Raw genomic sequence first — 23,366 nt, 5'->3', positions numbered from 1 at the left:
TTGCTTTTAATAGCAGACTCAGTTCTCACTGATCACATGACTTCATGGTGTGAGAATACTCGTTATGTTAGATCATGCCATATAATCTCACATTATCAGAAACTGTTGTTTTTAGATATAAAAGCCTCAATGTTGTTTGTCACTTTAAGTTTATGTAACCATTACTAAATAGAAAATAATGATTGTTTTGTACTACGCCTTTCTGTTCAAGAATCATCTTTCCTTAGGAGCATGTGAGGCAATGTCAAACATTCAGTGACTCTGCATTATTGATAGTACTTGTGAAATCACATAAGGCCAATAATCACAAATCCAAAAGAAAGAAATGAATAAATAAGAAAAGAAACAAAAATCAAACCCAACCACATGAACCAGGTATAGATCCAATGCCAGATTCTTTACTGGAAAAGTTGAACAAGCAAACATATAAGCTCTGCTTCAAGGAAATTGAGGATCTTATGGGGCTCAGTGTGTCTGAACAACATAAATGAACCTGCTAGTTAAATGTTGATTTCAGTTTTGTTATCTCAGGCTTTGGATTAGGGTTTACTTGGGCTGACCTGAGTCCAAACTGTCTCGCAAAGACCTGCACCTCCACGAGGCTTGTTACTGCTACATCTGTGCAAAAGACACACTGATGAGACTCTTGTCCTTGGTTTATCGGTTAATTAGATATCTGGTTAACAAAGGTGAAACCATAGTAGTTGACACATCAGAATGCAGATTTTACTTTGTCTAGTCTTCCAGTGGTGATGGCTGGTTATCATAAATTAGACTAATTTGTTTTTGATTTGTTTTAAACTAGATCACAATGAATTGGCTTGAATTGATATTGTCTGTTAATTTAATTTAATTTAATTTAATTTAATTTAATTTAATTTAATTTAATTTAAACAGTCAAACATAATGGTTTTTGTTTGTTTTGAACAAAAACCTCTGTTCATTACAGTTCTGCTGAGTGTAATATCACAATAAAGCAAATTCAGAGATTTGCATGTAGAAACAAGTTATATTTGTCTAAACAAAAAGTGCACAAAAAAAGATACCACCCCTCACATCTCAACATTATAAATGGAAAATGGTCTGTATTTATGTACCTGGAATGATACCCAAAGCACTATACATCATACATCACATTCACCCATTCACACACTGATGGTGGAAGCTGGCATGCAAGGCATTAACCACGACCCATCAGGAGCAATTTATGGGGTTTTGTGTCTTGCTCAGGGACACCTTGACATGAGCTCTACAGGCCGAGGATCAAACCGGCAACCCTCAGGCTACAAGCAACCACTCTACCCTCTGAGTCACGCTGCCCCAATAAAAGGCTATAAAAAGTCTACAATGCATTATTGTTGGATTAAAAACTAGCTAGTTAACTATTCTGTCTGCTGCATGGAAGTTAGTCTTCCCTCAATATCAGCTTTGCAGAACTTGGACTGTCTGTTTAAATCGCAGGGGAAGACGGAGAAAGAGAAATGATGGACTGATTTTGTCAAGAGTGAAGCTGAAATGCAGCAGATCGTGGAGCACATCAGTAGAGAGGTTTAATCGTAGCACACTGACTAAGAGAAGTTTCAGATGTAACTTTAGTCAGTAGATGCAATAAAATATCTGTTATCTTCAGTGTGCATTTGGGATATCACATCTAGCATCTTGTTTGTCTCTTTGTGTTGGCCCTGCGATGTAGTGGCGACCTGTCCAGGGTTGACCCTGCCTCTCACCTGCTAATTGCTGGGATAGGCTGCAGCTTCCTCGCAACCCTGAATTGGACTAAGTGATATAGAAAATGGATGGATGAAAGAAAAACATTTTTAACCATGCCATAAGAGGAAATGCATAGTTGTATAAATAATAGCTGCCCTCCACCTGAGGGAAGACTTTAATGCAAGTTTCAAGTTTACTGGGGCACTTAAAGCCAGGTGTGATGAATGTTTAATGTCATTCATCACACCTGTGCTTATCATGAAAAACATCCACTATGACCGAGTGATGGATGTGACAGAAAACAGTGGCACTGTAATTCACAAGTCATTTCTCCAATCTTACTTTTTTACATCCACAGCAGGGGCTTCTTTCAGGTCATTGGAAAGACTGTAAGTCATTTATGGCTTCATCTTTGAAACCACGTACACAGTGACCACCTGGTACTCTGCCTTTCACCTGATAGTAGCTGAGATAGACTCCAGGTATGTCATTATATTGTTAAATAATAAACATTTAATCTGTATTGTTTGGGGTTTTACAGCCCATGATCAAACTGCATTTGCTGGAAATACTGACTGGCATGGAGTATTTGGATAAAATCACAATCTTTACTGTCAGCACAATTTCTTCATATTTGTTTGTGGATGGACTGTGGGTAATGTACTGAATCCACACTGAGGAAGTTAGAAGTCTCCTTTAATATGCTGAAAAAATAAGAATTCACATATCCACAACCTTGAAAGTAGTGGTCTGTAGAAGGATTCCTCTTAGGTTTGGCTTGGAAGCAACATTATTATATTAAACCAAGGCTAGCCTATTCTGTTGCTGGAGACAGAAGATTAAGGGTTCAGCTTTTGGGCAAATGTCTGGGAGTGCACGGCCTAGTGTCTGTCCACTGGTCATTACTCTAAGTCTGGAATGTTAGATCAACATAAATGCAACATCACCTTTAGGTCTTAGACAGTGGTCTGGACCACATTTTCCAGTGGCCAGTAATAGAAATATCTACGATTGGAGCAGAACTTCAAGATAGTTTTGTAGCAAAATGATATTCACTGTAAGTTCAGGGTCACGTCCCTTGGCTGCATACAACTTAATCATTTTCATAGTGTTACCTGGGTGTCGTCTAGACTGGGATAACTCAGTTACACATATCTTTACAAATTCAGTAATTTACATGTAATTGTGCAAATGCTTTAAATTCCTGATATTTGAAGAAACCCACCTCCCCCACCCACCCACACACATACACACACATTAATAAGTCCGATCCACTGTAGCTGTGACCAGAGCTACAATGGGTTGTTAAGGTTGTTGTAACCCCCCCACTTCTCTTTTTCTCTGTCTCTGAAATGTAAGGCCTAATTGAAAGCAGAACAGCAATTTTACGACAGCTCTCAGTGTTCTAGCCCTACGGAGGCCATCTGCTTTGGATTTAGATTTCCTCCTCCTCTCTCTTTCTCTCAGTTTCTCCTTCCGTCTCTCCACCCTCGTATGAGGGACTGATTGGAGGGTCTTTCTACAGTCTGCTCAGGCTTGAGGTGTTTGTCTACTTTCCTTTCTCTCATGTGTTTCTGTGAGTGTTGGAGTCCGATTCTTGATTGGCAGGTTTGCAGACCCCCCTATTTGTTTGATTTTCAGCAATAATGTTAATTCCTCCTGCATTGCTCTCTTGTGCCTCATTCTTCTCTCCCCTTTTGTTTTTACCGTCTCCTTTTCCCTGTTTATTCTATCTAATGCAGTTTTGTGAGCTCATTAATTCTGCAATACAAGCCAGATTGACCAGTGTACTTGTAGCAAGCTGAGTGGGAGTAATGCGGGAAACTATGCACCAAGACTTTCCATATGTGTCTCAAGAGTGTATGAAAAGTTGTGGAGGTGGAATTTGTTCAGTCTATGTGTGTGTGTGTGTGCATGGATTTTCAAGGGGACAAAATGAGGAGAAGAGCAGTATTTGCTTGTGCCTGTGTGTGGTCATGTTTTAGACACTGCCTCAGTGAATGTGTGTATCACGTGTGTGCACATGCCTCATTTAACAGTTCACTGACCCAAAGTGTGTATGCATTTGTGTGATATGATGAGTCCCTGCTGTGATCTAGACCAGAGGAGGATGTAGTCAGCTAACTGTGGCTATGGTGCTCTGCTGTCTTCTCTAAGGACACTGTCCTCCACACTCTACTCTTACCTTACTTGAACTCACAGGGCTTTAGCCTTGGGACTTAAACAGTTTCTAAGCACTATTAAAAAAAATTATAATAAAAATGTGACAAACACCACTTACCTCCTCCTGGCACAGACACCAACAGCTGATTTTCCATTTCACAGCTTTGCTTCTACGTAATAGACGACTAAAATGCTCAAATATGTTCAGTTAGTTTTTACCTTGAGCTGGATGGTTTTATTTTTGAAGAGCAAATACAAACAAAACACATCCTCTCTTGCCGGCTCATCTCCAGAGTGCTTTGCGGTGTGATGACGCAGTTTCATCATATTAGTCATTGTGCAGAGTGTATTGTGCATGTTCCTTTAAAGGTTGTTTTTTCTGGAAATCGAGCCAAACTAAAACATTTACTCAGACACTGCAGTGTTAACAGCTAAAAGTTTTGATCTGTAATTTACTGCATCAGAGTAAACAGATACTGAACGTGTGAAAAAAACAAAGTTGCTCCATTAGCCTGCCTCTGCCGGCAGTGATGGCACAACAGTCCAGATGTTATTGTTGTATCTGTCCTGTTTTGGGACTGTGTTGGAATGTGTAATACCAACTGTGCCCACAAAGTTCATGACTTTGGAAACTAAACTCACTCTTCATCTAGGACCTACATGAGAGGCAGTGTGTTGCAATAGCCTAACAACAGCTGACCACAGTTTAAGTGTAGTACCCAGATTTATGACTACAAATGTCTAAATAAGCTTTGCAGCTCTGCAAAACTTAGTTACACATTAAATTTTTATATGCAGAGTCCTAAATTGTAATTGAAATGGTATTTATTCACTGCTTTTTTTCCATGACCTCCATCTTTCTATTGTTTATCTGTGTGTTTGTTATTTGGTCAGCAATATTACACAAAACAAACCCTGCTCAATTTCATTCAATGTTGTGAGGATGTTCAGTGTGGAAGAAATCAGATCACCCTTTAGTTGATGCAGCTTTATGAACCTCTTGTCAATATTAATAATTAATGAGGTTTTAGCTGCTTAAATATGGTGTTACTCAAATGTCTGTAAAATGTGAGCCTTTGGTTTAACGTTTCATGAGTTCAGAAACATTTAAGGCTATCATTATGTAAGGCTAAAGCTACCAAGTCCCATATTAGAGAGTAATGTCAACTATTTAAGCAGTCATCTAATTGTTTGTGCATATACGTATCAGTATGTATTTAAACGTTGTACTGTCATAGTTGCATAATTTTCTTCTTGATATGAAAGCTTAATGTGCTGAATTAAAAGTACCCTTGGGTAGATTGCACAGAGTGTTTTAGCTGATCTGAAAGTGTGCAGCTGAAGACAGAGTGTGATGTGCAGCCAAAGGCCAAGGCTAGACCCTGGAAACAGCACGGAGCAAGAGAGGAATGGTCATGAGGTGGATGAGTGCTGTTTCTGTCCTGCTGAGCCCTGGCTGCAGTGTCAGGGAGATTTTTCTTTTTTCTTTGTTGTTTTTTTTAACATCAGAACAAACATCTCTAATGGGAATTTCTTGACTAAAAATTCTAAATGAATTACGAGGATCAAGGTTATAAACTCTTGGTTGGTTGTACTCTCGGCTTATTTTGTAACTCAAAACTGCCAAACTCTTGTAATAATGCAGAAAATATTTTGGTTTATTGAAGTGAGAATGGCAGAATGTTTATTGTTGGATTATACCGTAACTAGATCATTTGTAGGAGAGCCTCCAAACAAGAATGTTGCCAGGACATTGTCCTCAAAACTGCCCATTGATTGCATTAAGACATTGCTGTCAGTGTATATAGACTGGTGTGGTGCAGAGCAGCAGGAGTCACATTTTCCAGCCTGCAAAGCTGACACTGGGGTTGAGGTCATGCTATTGAGGAGCTTCAAGCACAGCCGCTCATACTTAATCCTGGCTCGCTGGTACTGATGCAAAGTACTGACGTATGTTTGGAAAGCAACAGATGCTAAGTTTCTATTACTCATACTATAGATTGGGATGCAGTTAGGGAAGACCAGGGATACAAACCTAGCCCCTTCTCTTACTCCCATCATACCATATCCCTTCCACGCATCTCAAACAAATTGTAAGCAATGGTAAAGTGATTATCAAAATTTATCAAAACAATCTGCAGTCTTGCAGGGGGAGTCAGGAGTGGACAGTTCTGATTTAACTTTGAAGTGAGAGCCTTCATGGAGAGCTGCCATTAGTTGCATGCACTGCTGTGCATTAAGATTGCTTTCTGTTATATCTGATTTCCATCTGTGCAGGAAAGCGTTTTCAAATTTGCTTGTCATTCTGTTCAGTGTCTGTGCTCCAAATTGTGAGTTTTGTGTACTAAAATGACCACTCCCAGCTTGATAATGACTGTCATTGGCTAAATGCAAGTTCAGGCAAGATTTTCCTCCTTTTTTTTTTGTAATATAACTTTAAAATTGAAAATGACAACCTCTGACAAACTTACTAATCAGTGTACATTTTGGTTTATTTTGGCAGGTTGGAGAACAGTTACTGATTTATCCTTTTGATGACATCAACTAAGCATTTGTTTGGGACATGCTTTTAGGAGGAAACATTTGTCTTTTTTCCAAATTGTTATAGTGACCCAAATCAAGTTGCCAACATGAAGTCATTGGGGCGGCTCCTCCTGACAAATATTGCCCTCCGGCTAGTGCTTTTTCAAGGCTGACTGACTGTTCGTAATCATCTCCCTCACGAGAATCAGAGGAGTAATTTAACACAGCTGTAATGGAAGTAAACGTCAATTACGCAACCGCACATCGAGCCAAAAGCTGTATGTGTAGGAGTGTTCTGTGTGATGAAGTTGGATATATTAGCACGACGTGGACGGAAACACCCAGCTGTCACCCCGCCATGCTTTATTGTCCAGCTGAGTGTCTTAGAAATGTCCCCCCGCACTGAAAGAAAAACTTTTCCTTCCTGTTTTAAGTATTATTTATCTGGTCAAGGATGCAGTGTAAAGGGGGATGATATTCCAACATGTGCATGCTTTTTATTACCTTGCCTTTTTTGTATTTATAGGCCAGACCCAAAGGTGAAGGACTGACACCCTACCAGGGGAAAAAAAGATGCTTCGGAGAATACAAGTGCCCCAAGTGTAAGAGGAAGTGGATGAGCGGCAATTCCTGGGCTAACATGGGACAAGAATGTATCAAATGCCACATCAATGTCTATCCACACAAGCAGGTACTTCAGCCCACATACTGTTTTACTTTTTTGTGGATTTGCAGTGAAATAGAAATTATTTCTCATACGGTTTAAGTCAAGGACTGTACCGTCTCAGCTAAAGTTAACTGAGTTCAGAGTCTGGTTTGCATATTGTTTCGGGGACATTCCAGATGGCCTCATTAAAATGAAATAAGATTTATACCAGTGACAATTATGTGGCAATAAACCAGTGCAGAATAAACAAATTACAAATCTTAGAAATTTTTTCATTAATGACCCGTATGCACTCACTAAGATTGAAATTTGGCTTATTCAGCTGCACAAATTACCCACATATATAATCAGAAAAGTAGATATTGTAATAATTATGGATTTTTGTAAATAACACAAGGAAATAAGTAAAATGCTAGTTAACTTGTATAATGATACTTTATTTATGTAGACCTTTCCAACCACCCTCAGGTGACCAGTGCTTTACAAAAGATAAAACATTACTAAAACATACTATATCAAAGCAATTATACCAGCAAATACAAAAATATAAATGAGTAAAAGGAAGAAAACACAAAAAATAATAAAACACAAAAGATTAAAAAAGTGGAAAAACCAACAGAATAAAAAAGATAAAAGTATGACCACACCGCAGGGTATTAAAAAATATTCAAGTTTGTTGAATAAAAGAGATGGAAAAAATGTATTTTTCACTTGAAGATGTGTTTAAACTCAACATGCCATCTTTTTGTATTTATGCTTTTTTTTTTTACATTCTTTCAATTCCACTTCCTGAAATAAAATTAGGATTGCTGCTCGAGGCTCTCCTCGTTTTCTGAATACCACAGCTGAGCAGGCTCTGCTCTGTTAATGCTTGCATGAAATGAAGCAGAAAAGGGAAATTTTTCAATAAAAGTATCCTTAATTTTTGGCTGAAAGGTAAAACATTCTGAGAGAATGAAAAGGAAAATCATAATTTATCCCAAACCTTTCCACTATTAATTTGCATAGTATAAATCAGTTAGAAAACTTTACCAAGAATAATAATCATACTTCACATGGCCATTACTGAAGTATTTCTCACCTAGACCCATTTATTTCCATTGGATTTACTGGTGAGAAAACCGCATTGCCTCTGTGTTGAGTGTAAAGCTACATACAGGCAAGCAAATTCCTTTACGTCGCCCACTTAACATACTTCCACTGCTGTCAGTGTTTAAACTGGATCACTGTGCTCACTAGTATAAAAAACCTTATTTTTTTTTACTGTGAATTTCCATTAATGAATTATGTATTTTACCATTCCATCCATATGTAGCAGATATTTGCTGGAAAAGTTCAGGAATCTCAATGCACTGGGTCAGTTATTTCCAGAAGGAGTGATGTTGCCTGACTTTGTAATTTTTGTTCTTGATCCTTTTACTTTTACAGTTTAAGTAACTCATTCAGCTCTTAATTGTTAGTTGTCTACTGGGCTGAGTTTACAAAAGTCAAGCTAAATTTAGAGTGAATTACAAGATTTTGTGCTTCAATGACTGATCTAAAATGCCACCTGAAAGTTAAAGCTAGTTAAATAACAGCTGTTTGCCATCTTTGGTAATTCTGCCGAATGTTGAATGAAATTGATGCAAAACCCTGAAAACAAAATAACATAGGAAAATACACAAAGCAAGAAACAGTGCTGAGAGAAGCTAGTCTGTTCCTGTATGTTAACCATTGGCTTGCCAGTTACTTGCTCGACTAATTAAGCATTGTCACTTGACAGTAAGACCTCTAGTGAAACTTCTTTTTTGAAGACCTCTGAATTAATTTAGTTTTGCCTTCTGCTGAGACCAGACACATGAATGGTTTGAGCTATAGGTGATCTGAGTTTTTCCCAGGTTCAATTTATCAAGGTGATGTTCCACTAACTCAGTGATTAGCAAAAGCTAGGCACCATCCATCTCTGAAAACCTTCAAATTTACAGCAGTTATTTGTATACCCATAATGAAATAAGCATGTCTCTGCAACCACAAGGTCTATGTAAATACTTTTGGAGTCTTAGTAAAAAAACACTTATGAGATTAGTTAAAATGTGGAAATATCAGAATATGTGATACTGGTGAAGAAAAAATGAAAATGTTTCATAGACATGTAGCACAAATGGTAAAGTTTCAGGCTCACCAAAAAAAAAATTAAAAAAAGAATAAAAACCAAACACTTTCAGGATAAAGATGAATGACCCTTTGGAGTTCTAAATCTATTACAGTACAGATGGTTCTCCAAAATATCTCTTTGGCATAGGTTGGCACATTTTGGCTCCTTCTGTTCTCAAAATCCCCTCAAGTGGAGGACCTCAGGTTTTAAAAGATTAATTTAAGTAACGTTTTTTTTTACCTGTGAATTTAATGAAGAACTGTTTTATTTAATGTTGGTTGGTTAAATAACATTTCTGTTAATATAAAACAGTATCTTCAACATCTCACAAGTCAAACTTACACCATTGATCCACACCAAAGATATTTGATTTGATTTCTGCCGTTGTACCAAACGCTCATGCACCAGATTTACTAACTGACTGAATGCAGGGAACATTTGGTTTTCACTTCCTCCAGACTGAGAAAGCTCAGACTGAGCCTCACCTGACAAACTGACTCTCTTGAGCTCCTTGAGTTCCTTGCTCAAATACAATTTAGCAGGGAAGATGCGAGAAGCACAGGGGTTACCCAGTTCCTTCTAACCACTGAGGTAGCCACATAAAACATACATCAGATTTTCCAGTTTTCCTCAAGGACCTAATGTCTTTGACACAGCAATAGTAAAGTCTCAACATTTTCTGGCAGAGTCATTAGTGGACGCCAGAAATATCTCCTGTAATGATCCATGGTAACCTGGTTTCCCTTAGTTAAGCCATTTTTATAAATAAAATAAGGTTCTAACAAGAAAAGAATAGATGACTGATAAAAATTTCCAGATGGACTATAAAATTCACTTCCAACTGTCCTCAATATTGATTCCAAGACAGCCAGTGTTGATATTTCCATACAGGTAATGGTGATTAAATAAATGCATAATGGATCTTTCTTTAATACAGTGCCGTTAAAGTGTACATCAAGTTTTTACAGCTGAAGGTGCTTGCCATATCTCTGCAACTAATTGTGTTTAGTGCACGTCTGATCTGTGAAGAATTTTGCAGTAGTGTTGGAGGCCAGATTAGTAAGGCATGCATCAAAGCTGAATCTCCTGCCAAATAAATTGCTTGCAAAACTCAGGTTTTTGCAGTGTGCTTGCTGCTTTCTTTCTGCAGTTTTTAGTATGCCTCATTACTGGTTCTTTGTTTGTATCTCCAGCGGCCTTTAGAGAAGCCAGATGGCCTGGATGTGTCAGACCAGAGTAAGGAGCACCCACAACACCTGTGTGAGAAATGTAAAGTCCTGGGCTACTACTGCCGCCGTGTGCAATAATTGTCTTTATCCAGAGGGAAAGAGGAACTCTTGTGTCCCAAGTCCTGTCGCCTGGCATCCTCCATGCCCAGATCACATCCAGGTGTTCCCTCAATCCAGCCCTGCACAGGTCTTCCCCTCTGTATCCCCTCTTATCTATAAATGGTTTTTCTAATTCTGTCTTTTTTTCCTGGTGCCTTCCTTCGCCACCACCGCAGTCCTTTCTTTCTGCAACCCATGTAACACTTATTTCAGTGTGTTAATCTGTCAATGGTGGTATTGAAAGATTACATCCAGAAATGAAGAGAAAACATTTACAATGGATCAATTTCTTTATTTGCTTTTCATCAAAGGCAAAAATTTGCCTTTGATTTGCCTATATATTAGAAAATGCATTACTCCAAGGTAATGTTACAAACAGGAAATGATCATATAGATGAATTAGCACCAGGCATGTATTGCAATGTTGTCACTGACAATATGGTGTTCTCAATACATTACCTCACCGTGGGGTTTGTTGGCTTTGTGTTTACAGAGATCTCCTTTCCATTTAATTTCATTTAACCTGTGCCTCCAAACAATGATATAATATAAATGGAGGCCTTTGATGTCTTGCCGTACTGGGGTCAGCAGCACATCGTATTAACTGTGAATTAACTGAGGGATAAAGTGCCATACATCCCTAGCTTACATTTGGTATATTTATTTTCTTTCTGTCTAGTGTGCAATTAAAATTTTAACTGGGACATAAAGAATTTCTTTTTCTATGTTTGTATATTACATTATTATGTAACTGCTTCCATGGGTCTTTAGAAACTACTGTAGGTTCAGTTGTGTAGAGTTGCTCTTCGGCTACATTTAGCACATTGCTGACAGATCCAGTTTCATTCACCTGCCCTGGAGTATTTTTGTTGCCTTTTAGATTTGCAGTTTTCTGCAACGCGTCAAAGACAGAGTTGCTAGACAGATTAATTCTGTTATTGTAACTTTAAATTCAAAAATAAGGGTCGGCTAAGTAGAAACCACAGGACAAACAACAGCTTCTACCCATACATGGTCCTTTCGGTTTTTTTAGAAAATGAACTATTTGCCACAGTCTGAGCATTAGCATAGGCATTAGCATTGCTAAACACAATTTTAGAAGTTAATCTAGTTGGAGTCTATTTGCAAAGTTTATAAGAAAGAGTTTTGAGTTTGGATTTTGTGCCAACTGACACCAGGTAGCCTTGACAGAGTTGTTGAAGCAAAAATGTCAAATTAACAAGGGCTAGCATAGCGCCCTTCAAAACTATGTCCATCAACTAATTGCAGTGCGAAGAGTGAGACGAGGGGAAGTGGAAATGGAGGAAATTCAATAAGTCTTGAGTTGGTTAAGTTAAAGAAAAAAATTTTAAATGGAAAGTCTGATCGGTTAAGTGTTAATGTATTGGAAGTGAGGGTTAAGTATATTGTTTCAAGGTGCCTATTGTCACTGGTTAAGAAAGAAAACCCGTCGTGTTTATGTATATCATTGTGTAGATATGAAGCCCTTTAGAGGAAATGAATCTAGTTTTGAATTACTGAAACATGCCTTTTAAGGAATAGGAATTGTGAACTATTTTGTATGTACTGTATTTCAAGCCTTACAGAAGCTGGTTGACTACATTTTATACTGTAACACACTTTTACGTGCCTTAAAAAGATTTCAAGTATCAAGGCTAATGAGGCCATATGAAAATTTGAAAAGAGCCATTGGGGAGGTCTCAGAGGTGGAGCACTGTGTGTGTGTGGTAATTGGGATGCATAGAAAGTTTAATGGAGGTTCAAGATGTGTCATAGGACAAGAAAACGATAAAGCCCCTACATTAGCGGTTGACCGGGCATGATGGGTTTGACTCAGTTTTCTGAGCTTCCAGCTGGCAGTAACAATCCTAATATGGTCTGTTTTCATGGAATCTCAACAAAGATGTTATTTCTCAGTGGATCCTCACAACAGAACAGCTTGTGAAACTGTGGACCTTACTGTGTTTTTTCCTTAATCTCTTGTAGTTATGTTTATCCAAAGAACCACAGCTTTTGTTGAAAAATATACAAGGTTACCGGCTGTAGTGGGAGTCATAACAGTACATTACCGTGGGTGAAATTTAACTAAATGCCAGGTTAAAGGGCACTCAAGTGATGAGAGACTTTAACCAAGAGACATTAAAAATACAGGCAGCATAGGCCTGTTTACTTTTGCTGTAGTTTCTAGTATGTTATTTTCCATGATGCACCACAGTAGCATTGTTTGTAGACTACGTTGCCCAGTAAATGTTGACATAGTGGTCTTGTTCACACCTGGTGGTAACATATCTTTTGGGTGATCTGAAATGGACAGCTCTACAACACTTCACATATGATAGAATTTTACTTTTCCACTTTACGTCAAATTTTAATTTGCAGAGCTATTTTTTTTTAATTAAATCTCATAAGTGGCAGTGCACTTTCCATTCCTTATCAGCTGGAAATCAACTGCTTATATATGGGGCACCAGTGGAGTCGGTGGTGCTTTAGCGTTCTGCAGGAAAACCAGCTAACAGACTGCTAAAAGAATGTGGCCGAATGAGGTGAAGACCACCCAGGAATGCGGTCTGAGTGACAGGATCTCAATATATCTTAGACCATTTGCATGTTTGTAAAGGTGTCCATTTATGATCAGATCACCTCTGAATTTCAGGTGTAAATCGGACCTTTAAAACTTGTTTTCCCATCAAATTTCACCGAAGCTAAGCTGAGATAACTTGTGACTTCCCTACAGCTATTTTCTCAGGCTTGAAGCTCCTCCTGAGCTTCCTAAAACATTCATGCGAGTAAACTAATTTTGTGAGTAAAATTAGTTGAGTGTCCCTTTAGAGGAAAGATTTGGCGCTTGTACAGTCTCCTTCAAACCCAACACTGATGGGAACATTTTTTTCTAACTGTCCATGTCTTTCTTTTTCTTTTGCAAAATGACACTAACAGGTCATTTAGATCCTTTTTATCCACATTACACTGTAGTGAAATAGACACCAAGGATGCCTTATGAATTAACTTTATAAAAAAGCTGATTTGCAAAGTTCTGGCAGAGCAGAAATTAAATGCTGTCAGAGTTTGATTCCGCCCAGAGATGTTTTGAGGAAGCCATTTTAAATGGTTAATAAAGAGCCAATGGAAGCAGCTGAAGGAATGCATGAAAAAAAAAGAATCTGCTTTTAGACATAATGTCTTGAATTACATATACTTGACTTTTCTAGTACCTTTGCAGTTCAAAATTGCTATTTTCTATGAACAAGATGTGTATTTTGGAACACTTAATAGATGTTGAAAATCCTAAAGCAATCTGCAAACTCAAGTTATTTCCCTCACAAAGATATAGTTTTATGTATATATTTGATGGCCATATTTTCCAATAAAGTGTTAAGCAATACTGAAGCTTTTTGTGTGAAAAAGGGCCTATTGCTAAGAAATAATCAAAGCTGGGAGTTTTTTTTTCTTTTCTTTTGGTTTTACAATAATCTGAAGGGTTATCCTGCAGAAGTATTTATGGAAAGACTTTTTACAACATTTTTGTATAGAATATGCAACAAAGTTACACTAAGAAGGAAATATTGATGTCTACATAGAATATTATAAAAAGCTGGTACATAATTAATACCCTTTCTCAATTATAAGCCATTGTATTATTTTGTGTTTTCTTTTATGATGTTATCAGTGTTAAATAACCCATGTTATTCAGTTGCTATGTGACTAATTACAAGCAACATTTAAATCCATACAGCCACATGTATTCATTCTGTAAACAATAATATGAAGATATATTGTGTTAACATGCAGAATTATTGTTTTTTCTTAAGTAGTGATGGATACTCACCACTGTATAAGCACATTAAACTGTGAGATGTAGTTTGCTTAAAGCAGCAATGACAAGAAACTATTATAAAATGTTAGTAGTAGTTTAGGAAGTGTATACTTTTTTTCAGGAAAGCGTGTGTGACAAAGAACTGTTTCAGAGTTTGCATGTGCATGTGTTTGGATTTGAATTAAGTATTATTTTGTGCAATGTATTCCTATTTAAATCCCTTATCGTAGTTTGCTACATCTTGTTTTTAACATTATCGTCAACCTCTGATTATTAGTCCTGAAGTATTTCATTTACCACCGAGTGTAGCCTCTACAAATAACACATATTGAATGTAATGTGTTAACACTTACGTGGTCGAGATGGAAAGTTTGTATTCTTTACTGTCTGTATTTCTCAAGATGTTTGTAATGCAGTATTGCAATAATGTAATGTTTGAATTGGACAGGATGCAGGCATGAGGTTGGGAAGATGAAATGAATTAGGATAGTGGAGGTTGGGAGCGTCGACCACAGGTCTGTTTTTCATGTCCATGAAACGGCATTCCAAAATGTGCCTTATTTGTTAGTTGGGAAAACATTTTAGTGCTTTTGTGCTGTTGAGAGTTTGGTGAATAAAAGTTAAATTGAATTACAACTGCTTGGTCTGCGTCGTTTAATCCTCTGCTGAATTGATGTTATCAGAAACTGGGAGGTGTTTGCTCTGGTGTTAGTTATTGCTTTCACACAACTCCCGTAGAAGTCATTATTAAGAATATATGTTTTTACCATCTCTCTGGACTGTGTGAGTGAGTGCAAAAGTGAAGTCTTACACAAGACTGAGTGTATAGATTACAATAAAGAGGTTTTTAATGGATTATTCATGCTGGTTGTGTAAGGCAGAAGGGTCGGAGCCTTGTAAAACTTCTTCCAGTTCCATGAAAGTGCTGAAAGATAACAGATACATAAAGCTGCCAGGACTCCATTTCAACACTTTGAATCCTACTGTGGACAGAGAAACTAAAATACAGAAAAAAGACACCAGCTGACATGGTTGCTGTGCGATAAATGTAGACATTTACAGAAGAACCAGTTTGTACCAGTTGTAAAGATGTCATTGTTTTTCATGAGTGTTAAACACTGGCCACAGCACCATTGTCCTTCCAGCCAAGTTTCCATGCACAATGTTGGACATGCATTCCAAATAACTAACACAAAACCAGAGGGTGGGGACCCAAATTATATCAAGTTTGTTACAACATCTCCAGCTCAAACAGACTGCAAGCTGAAAAGTCTCTATAGCAACAATGTAATCTGAGAATTTAAACAAACGGTGGAAGGTCAGGGCGCATATGCTTTCATTTAGGTGTGAGAGCTGCCTTTTCACGTCACTTCATTATTTACTTTCATAAAGTATTAGCTCGATAAGCAGCACCACCCAGTCTCTGGTTTTCTGGACATGCCCCGGCCTCTTGCTCTCTCCCTCCAGGACGCTCTGTGTTTCCAATAAAGAGTCGGCAAAGGAAGAGCAGCCTACATGAAAACTGAAGAGATTTTCAGATTCCTCTGTGGTTCCAGCAGATTAAATCATTTGCACTGACTGTAGCCAGAGAGCCTATAGTCCACATGTACATCATCTGTTAAGAGTATTTGTGTGATCTTTCAGCTCCAATAGGTGGATGTTACATCCTGCTCTGATGGACAGGAAGCCAGTTTTGTTAGAGAAGGAGTCTAAAAAAAGCTGTGGGATCTTTTCCGGGAAACTTTAAAACCAACACGGGCTGATGGCACAAGAGAACAAATGTCTTTATCAAACCTGAGCTCTTAAAATATGAAAATGCTCGTTTATTTGGCCATAAATGGAGAACAGTTGCACAATAATATTTCCAAAATGTTGGGATACTATGCAAAAAGAATAATGAATGCAGGGATTCATAAATCATTAACATAGTATTTTCTTTAAAACAGAACAAATATATCAAATGTTTACAGTGATGCAGCCAAAATGTTTTGAAGCTGTTGGGATGGCAACAAAAGACTGTTAAATAATAAAGAGCTCAGGAATATGACTGTATATAACAACATGCTCCAAGATAAAATAGCTAAAAAATAGTATATAATATCATTAAAAGATTCTGAGACTTCCATGGTTCAGATACTCTGTCGACGTCTCTAAAACCCAATTTATTCAAGATGCACTGATACAAAGTTAAAAAATCGGTGGTTTAAAGAATCAGAATCGGAATTTTGTTTTGGTAAACATGGACATTGCATTCTTCCAGATACACCAGAGAGGGACCATTTGGTGTTTTAACATAACAAAAAAGCAGAAAAAGTGCTGAGCAGCTTAAATCCTACAGAAATTGCTGAATGTGTAAAAAAAAAAAAAAAGAGCTGATGTAACACATTGATATAAAGAGGCATAAATTTCTGTTTTTACTGCATACATTAAAAAAATCTGTCACATCAAACAGAAGAATAATTGCACAACCTTTATTTACATTAATAAAACAAATACCTGCACAACTTTTCATTTGCATATTAGTTTGCATTTAAAAGAACGCTTTCAGACTTCAAGGAGCAGCTTTATCAGGCTGACTGACAGGAGACATGGCCCCAATAAGACAGCTGTCAGTGGAAACAATATAGAATCATAACATTTAACTGTGTTTTGTAAAATTTAGAGCAAGTATTAACAAAATGAGGCTGTAATAAGGAAATATGCAGGTTGCCCAGGGAAAATGAAAAAGTGTCAGGATAGAAAACTCAACGAACTATAACTTAAAAAGAAAAATAATACAAGGAAATGATAAACTATGATAAACTAAAGACTGTAGATTAAATAGATCAAAGTGATATTCACTAATCACAAATCTATTAAATCTGCTGGAACACATTGAGGACCAGGTCTTTACTTCTACAGTAAATGCACAGGTGATCTTTGAAATTTTAGACACTTTTCTAATTTCAGTTGAAAGGATGTTTGGTACAATCTTATTGTAGGATAAAGCATATTGCCTCAAAGCAGAGTTCTTCAGGAAAGACAAGCATGAGGACATGGACAGTAAGCAGTTTTAATTTTAAGTTTATGTAGGAAAATTTATGGTACAAACCTGATCTGATTACACATAAAACAACTCGATGAACAACCTTTTAGAAAGAATGTTCCTTAATTTTTTCAGAGGCTTTACAAAATGTATGGATTAGTCTTTTTGCAAAGAGCACTGACTAAAAGCAGAGATGTGTCAGAAAAACTCCCATTCTTTGCATAATTACTATTATTTAAAAACACAGACATTAACGATCCATGCCAGGCCCAAGGTCTGGGAATTACCTTAAGCGTTATTTGATCTCACCAGAATCGGTGATGACTATTTTCTTGATCACACCCCCATCATGTAAACCAAAGGATTCCATCTTGGTGACCACATCCATGCCGTCCTTTACCTGCCCGAACACCACGTGTTTCCCATCGAGCCTGTCAAACGTAAACACAGAATTTGATCAATCAATAGTTCTGGATGTGACAAAGACTAAGCGTGGTAGGACTCAGGTGTCAGAGAAGTATTTACCATTCAGTTTTAGTTGTACAGATGAAGAACTGTGAGCCATTTGTGTTTGGACCTGAATTAGCCATTGAAAGTGTTCCTGCAGGGAACAAAACAGAACAGTAACAAAAACATGATGCACTCAAGAAAATCTGCATATCCTTGTACCTCCAATTATGTTTGTCAAACAAATGAACACTGTAGCAGAAGATACGCAAGGTGCATGTAAACAAATGTTTCAAAAAAAGCCAACCTGTCATCACTCAATGCAAACTAAATAAACTGCATGGGGATAAAGTTTATCTAAAAAAGGGAGACCCTTTGATTTGTGCATGTTTACTCACTAAAAAGTAGGTCATTCATTTGAGGATTTCAAAATCTATAAGACTGGTAAATTCGATGGCTGCACAAGTTTAGACACTGACACCTAGTGGAGAAGCTGCTGCATCATAATGCAGATGAAAAAAAATGCAAATCACATTTCTATTAGATACAAGCTGCAGATCTTAGTTATTATTTTACATTAAGCCAATAATAAAGGTATAAGTTTCAGCATGAAATAAACTATTACAAATTAACTCTATTCTCACTAGAATCAAATATTAAAAGATACATTTTTGACTGATATTTTTTTCAAGAAGTTGCTTCTCAAACAGAAACAGAACAGACAAACAGCAGTTTGTCCTGCACTCTCATTACTAAAACCTTAGAGTTGCTGATGTGCATTGTGAGTGGATAACAGATCGTTTGCCATGTATGATAACAACAGTAATTCAGCAAAGCTTCTGAGGTGTACCTGGGCCACTGTGTTTCAATTTGAAGTTCTCATCTTTAAATGTTTTCCCATAAATAGACTTCCCTCCTGTGCCGTTGTGTTTGGTGAAATCTCCTCCCTGTGCAAAGAACACAGCTGTGTAAACACTGAACACAACAGCATCACTCTGCATCCTTTTTTAAGTCTTACCTGACACATGAACTTAGGTATGACCCTGTGAAACACACATCCTTTGTATCCAAAGCCATGTTCTCCAGTGCACAATGCCCTGAAGTTTTCTGTAAATTTGTATTTTAGTTAGCGTTAAATAAGAGACAGAATAAAATAACAGGTTTCTCTCCTTTTTTTAAGGACATACCTGCAGTTTTTGGCACTACATCAGCATTCAGCTGCAAAATAACACAAATGGATTTACTGACGTTTAAGCAGTGAGTGAAACATGCTGCAGGTTCAAGGTCTTTGTGAGTTAGCTAGCTAGCTACCTCAATGATTATTCTTCCGACAGGCTCGCTGTCAGCTTCGATGTCCAAAAACACAACTGGGTTCTTGGTGGAAGCAGAGGAGAACAACTTTGTAGCAGCGATACCCAGAGAGCTGTATCTCATGCGCTTTTTCATTTGTATCATCGCTGCTCAGCTGACGGGGTGAAGTAGACCTGTAGTCCATGGGTGCTGCTGGTGTCTACATGTGACGTCACAGAAAAGCCAGGACTGCGGTGGTGAAACAGCGACACCGCGCGGGCAGAAATGAAACTACAAGCGGTCCAAAGGTATTCTCAAACAACTGAAAAACAAGGCTAATAGAATTAGCTATTATTATTATTATTATAGGACTATTAATAGTTTTAGATTTAATTTTAAAAACACAATAATGTGCAGATTTTTCACTTTAAACAGTGCTTCTCTTATTATATTCTCTTGGAATAAATCAATTTTGCATGGAAGACATTGAAGGACAAGTACAGTGTCTGTTGATAAGTTATTCGGTTAAATGCAGTTCAGCTGTCATTAATTTAATCACTTGCCCCTGAGCTGTTTGCACTGCATATCAAAATATAATGAACATAAGTATCAGTACTACATATAACTACCTATAGCATTAAAGAATTACTACTTTTAGCAAATTTATTCAAATATAAAATAATTACTTAGTGAAGTTGTTTTAACGTTTTTGGTTCCAATTCTGTACGTAAAAAGGACACAGAGACCATTCAATGTGTTTCATCTGAATACATATTTATTAGATAAATATTAGGATGTCACGTCATCTAACTACATACAGATTTGCAAGACTAAAAATCACAATGTTCTTCTGACCAGTTTAGAATATGAAATGATTGTACACAGAATGTACAAAACCAAATAGACAATTGCCACTTGTGCCAATCGCTTCAGATTGTTGTACCTTTACAGCACATTTTGCCAAAACCCATAAAAATTATTAATTTGACAAAATCTTTTTTTTTCTTCACAAACTATAAATTTGGAGACAACCCTTAAGAGCCATTCCCTTAAGACTCAATGTCTCCAAGTCCCAATTATACCTCAAAATGTTTTAATAATTTTGTAGCACCTTTATAAAGTACACAGGTAAAAGCGAAATACACAGAGGTTTAATATTACACAAAGAAAAATGTGTTTTCTTTTCTTAAACCCCCACGTTGAGGGGTACATAAAGTATCTTACATAAATGAACAGGCATGGTTAGAGGTCTGCACAGATGCAATCAAACACAGACTCATTTTTCCAAATCAATGTCTGACAGGAGGATGCAAGCTTTACAAATTCTAAATACACTATGCACACTCCCACTGGAGAAAATTAATACATTTCTGTTAACGTGTCTCTATTTGTCATTTACATTATATACAAATATCCCTTACAATCCCACACCCACCCCAAATCCTCTGCCAGCTTCTCCCCCATTGTAATGCAAACAGGAAGCAGTCCGCCTCAAATTTCATTTTACAATATTAACCATCTTCTCTTAAATTCTCAAGTTAGTCTGCTATCAGACAGTACAAATTGTGTCTCTAAAATGACTAGATATGATTCTGTGAAAGGTTACACTTAGAATTACACACTGTGAAGGGAAATAAAACATCCCAATGCTGCAGTGCATTGTCTTTAACAAACAAACAAATGAACAAATACAACAAATACCTCTTCAGCTGTTATATGCAGTTGATTTGATCTGTTTTGAAGAACTGTTAATTTAAATTTGGTTCTTCAAAGAAATCAGAAAACAGAAATGGGCAAGTTTTTACCAGATAGCATGTAGATTAAGTGTCAATACTGCATGAAACTGTGTAAACCAAATTATAGCGGTCATAAAGACACTGGACAAAATAACTTAAAACAATATAAAATGTGAAGACAATACACAAATCATGATAAGTATGGATACCAAAAGCAAATTTTTAGGCCTTTTTTTCTTGTTTTTTTTGTTTTTTTTTCCACTTCTTCTCTATTTTCTTTTTGCACATTCTCATCTTAAATAAAACATGAGGTCACTTGTTCCAATAATATCAAACAAATACATTTAGGAGAAATTTGGACCTCTAAGCTGCATTAACAATCTTTCAGACAGAAAAACACAGCTCATTTAAAGCTGACCAAGAAACAAGAATAACCCACTTCCAGCTTGCCTGCAGAGTAATGCAAATATTTAATTTTTTTTCCTGATGCACTGTATACAACACACAGATCATCAATCCAAGGCCAGCGAGAATGTAATTGGATCCATTCCTTACAACAGTGGTTCCCAACCAGGGGTCCGGGACCCCTAAAGAGCATAGGGGGTCCCCAACGCTTTGAACATTGTGATTAATGTCCACACATTTTCCCTATTTTAAAAAAAAAAAGAAGTTACATGTTGTTAATTTACTGTGGCTTTATCAAAGGACAGGACTCAGCCAGAATACAGTATTTATGGTAAGAATCTCACTTTTGAAAGGATTAAACCAAATATGGTTTCAGCACAGGGGAGCAGGGGGGTGCACAGCTTTTTAGTATTTGCATGTAGTGGGTCCCCAAAGAAAATAGGTTGGGAACCACTGTTTTACAATATTAGACTGGCTATCAGGGCTTCTATGTGTTTGTGAGTGTGTGAGTGTGTTTAGTCTTTGACAGACACACAGTACCATGTATTTGCCGGTAATAGGTACAGTACTGTACAGTCACAATGTATTCACAAAGGGTATATACACACAACAGCTCTGGGAAAACTGCTGGATCATGCACGATGACTTTCCCCAAAAGGATGCAATTCGAAAGTGACAGCGTGACAAAAAGAAGGTCTATACACTCACACAGATGTGTTTTTTTCTTTTAGAAAATACAGTGATTTAAAAACTTCTGTTGGATACATGTACATAAAGATAGACGACAGATCCAACCCTGACCAAAACGCATAGAAGTGTTGTGATGTGTATCTGATTGATTTTAATGTGAGACAAAGATAAAATAAAAACAATGACAACAATTTAAAAAAATAAAATCATACACATGAAAATGAAATAATAAATATGAAGACAAGAGATAAAATTAATTGATCGAGAACATTTAGGCTGGATGAAGACAACAGAAGCCATTGGCACACATGCACTTGTGATTGGATGAGGAGGAGTAAAGCATTAGAACATGAGATGGAGAAGAAGAGCTGAGCCCGCTCCGAGTGATCGATTGTTTCCTCCACTTTCCACTGGCCATTTTTCCTCCCTCCTCCGTTTCAAACTTTCTCTCCATGCTGTCTTTCGCACACATGCTCGCAGGCAAACAAAAGAGGACGTGTAAACAGACACACACTCACAAACTCCCACACTACATTGCACAAAGTGCACTCATTTCCTCTGTTGACACTCAAGGACGCTGCACTGTGTCCTTTCAGTGCTCTGGTTCTGATGAGCTCCAGTTATTCAGCTGGCACACACATACTGGTAAGTCTGGGGAGCCAAAGGGAATGGCATGCGCCAAATATTTGGAAGAACATATTTCAAATAGGGGTAAAAACACTCTTAGAACAAAATGGTTTTCCCTCCCACTTGTCTCTTTTCAAACAGAAAAAAAATATATATAGAAAACAAAGCTACAACACTTTTTCTAGAGCTCACAAAGGCTCTGGCCTCCTCTGTGTTGTTACATGTAATGATTATAGCTGCACAGTTTTCAGTTAGAAAGTCACAAATACCATATATGTTTATATACACATATATGTGTATATGATATATACTTTGGTGCCCACCAGCATGGCTGTAAGTGGTGCGTTTTGAGCCCGAGGTGGTGGAACTGGTGCGTGGAATCTTTATATGGGGGAAAAATAGGAGTGCAGGAATGAGTGACGGTCCTGCTTCCTTCTTAAGTTCCCACACAGCTGTGCTCTTACGCCACACATCATCTATTGAGAAACAGTTCATGTGCGTGCAAGAGCATAGGAAGCTGCTTGAAGTGTTGACTGGAGGTTGTCTGGACGGACAATCAAGCGCATCATGATTCCTTCAGGTGCAGGAGGGTTTCTGTCAGGGAGGTGGGACTAGTTGTTTTCAAAAAGGGAGAGAAGGTCGTCGTTGCTGTTTGCTGGGAGGTCGGGAGGGTCCAGGTATGAGAGTAACTCTTCTGGATTGGCCAGCTCTGGAAGCAGCTGTAGGTGAGGGCAGAAAAAGCAATGACTGGTGATAAAATTCAAATCCAATTCCTACTGAAGGCAGAGTTTATGTAAAGGCAGCTAC

At 37.5% G+C, this 23,366-nt stretch overlaps 3 protein-coding genes across 6 annotated transcripts in view; 1 reads left to right on the top strand and 2 right to left on the bottom strand.

Annotated features, from left to right (window-relative positions):
- The window catches only part of zcchc24 (zinc finger, CCHC domain containing 24), a 39,700-nt gene extending 24,725 nt beyond the window's left edge, over window positions 1-14,975 (top strand). Inside the window, exons 3-4 of the mRNA XM_042009735.1 lie at window positions 6,923-7,087; window positions 10,391-14,975. Of these exons, the coding sequence (XP_041865669.1) occupies window positions 6,923-7,087; window positions 10,391-10,504 (279 nt within the window). The 3' untranslated portion in view covers window positions 10,505-14,975. The remainder of the gene's footprint in view (window positions 1-6,922; window positions 7,088-10,390) is intronic.
- Window positions 14,976-16,256: 1,281 nt separating this feature from the next.
- ppifa (peptidylprolyl isomerase Fa) lies at window positions 16,257-19,412 on the bottom strand. Its single transcript, XM_042010162.1, has 6 exons — window positions 19,123-19,412; window positions 18,999-19,029; window positions 18,830-18,918; window positions 18,662-18,758; window positions 17,890-17,965; window positions 16,257-17,795 (listed from the first exon to the last, which is right to left on the bottom strand). The coding sequence occupies exons 1-6, from the start codon at window positions 19,264-19,266 to the stop codon at window positions 17,660-17,662; spliced, it is 573 nt and encodes a 190-aa protein (XP_041866096.1). The 5' UTR covers window positions 19,267-19,412; the 3' UTR covers window positions 16,257-17,659.
- Window positions 19,413-21,578: 2,166 nt separating this feature from the next.
- The window catches only part of zmiz1a (zinc finger, MIZ-type containing 1a), a 97,933-nt gene continuing 96,145 nt past the window's right edge, over window positions 21,579-23,366 (bottom strand). For all 4 annotated transcript variants that reach the window (XM_042010158.1, XM_042010160.1, XM_042010159.1 and 1 more), the window contains one exon: window positions 21,579-23,278. In XM_042010158.1, the coding sequence (XP_041866092.1) occupies window positions 23,171-23,278 (108 nt within the window). In that variant the 3' untranslated portion in view covers window positions 21,579-23,170. The remainder of the gene's footprint in view (window positions 23,279-23,366) is intronic.

This window comes from Melanotaenia boesemani, chromosome 16 (genome assembly GCF_017639745.1).
Source record: "Melanotaenia boesemani isolate fMelBoe1 chromosome 16, fMelBoe1.pri, whole genome shotgun sequence".
In the NCBI taxonomy this organism is placed as follows: Eukaryota; Metazoa; Chordata; class Actinopteri; order Atheriniformes; family Melanotaeniidae; genus Melanotaenia; species Melanotaenia boesemani.
The sequence above is the reverse complement of the archived record's forward strand: the minus strand, read 5'-3'. Positions and strand labels throughout refer to the sequence as shown.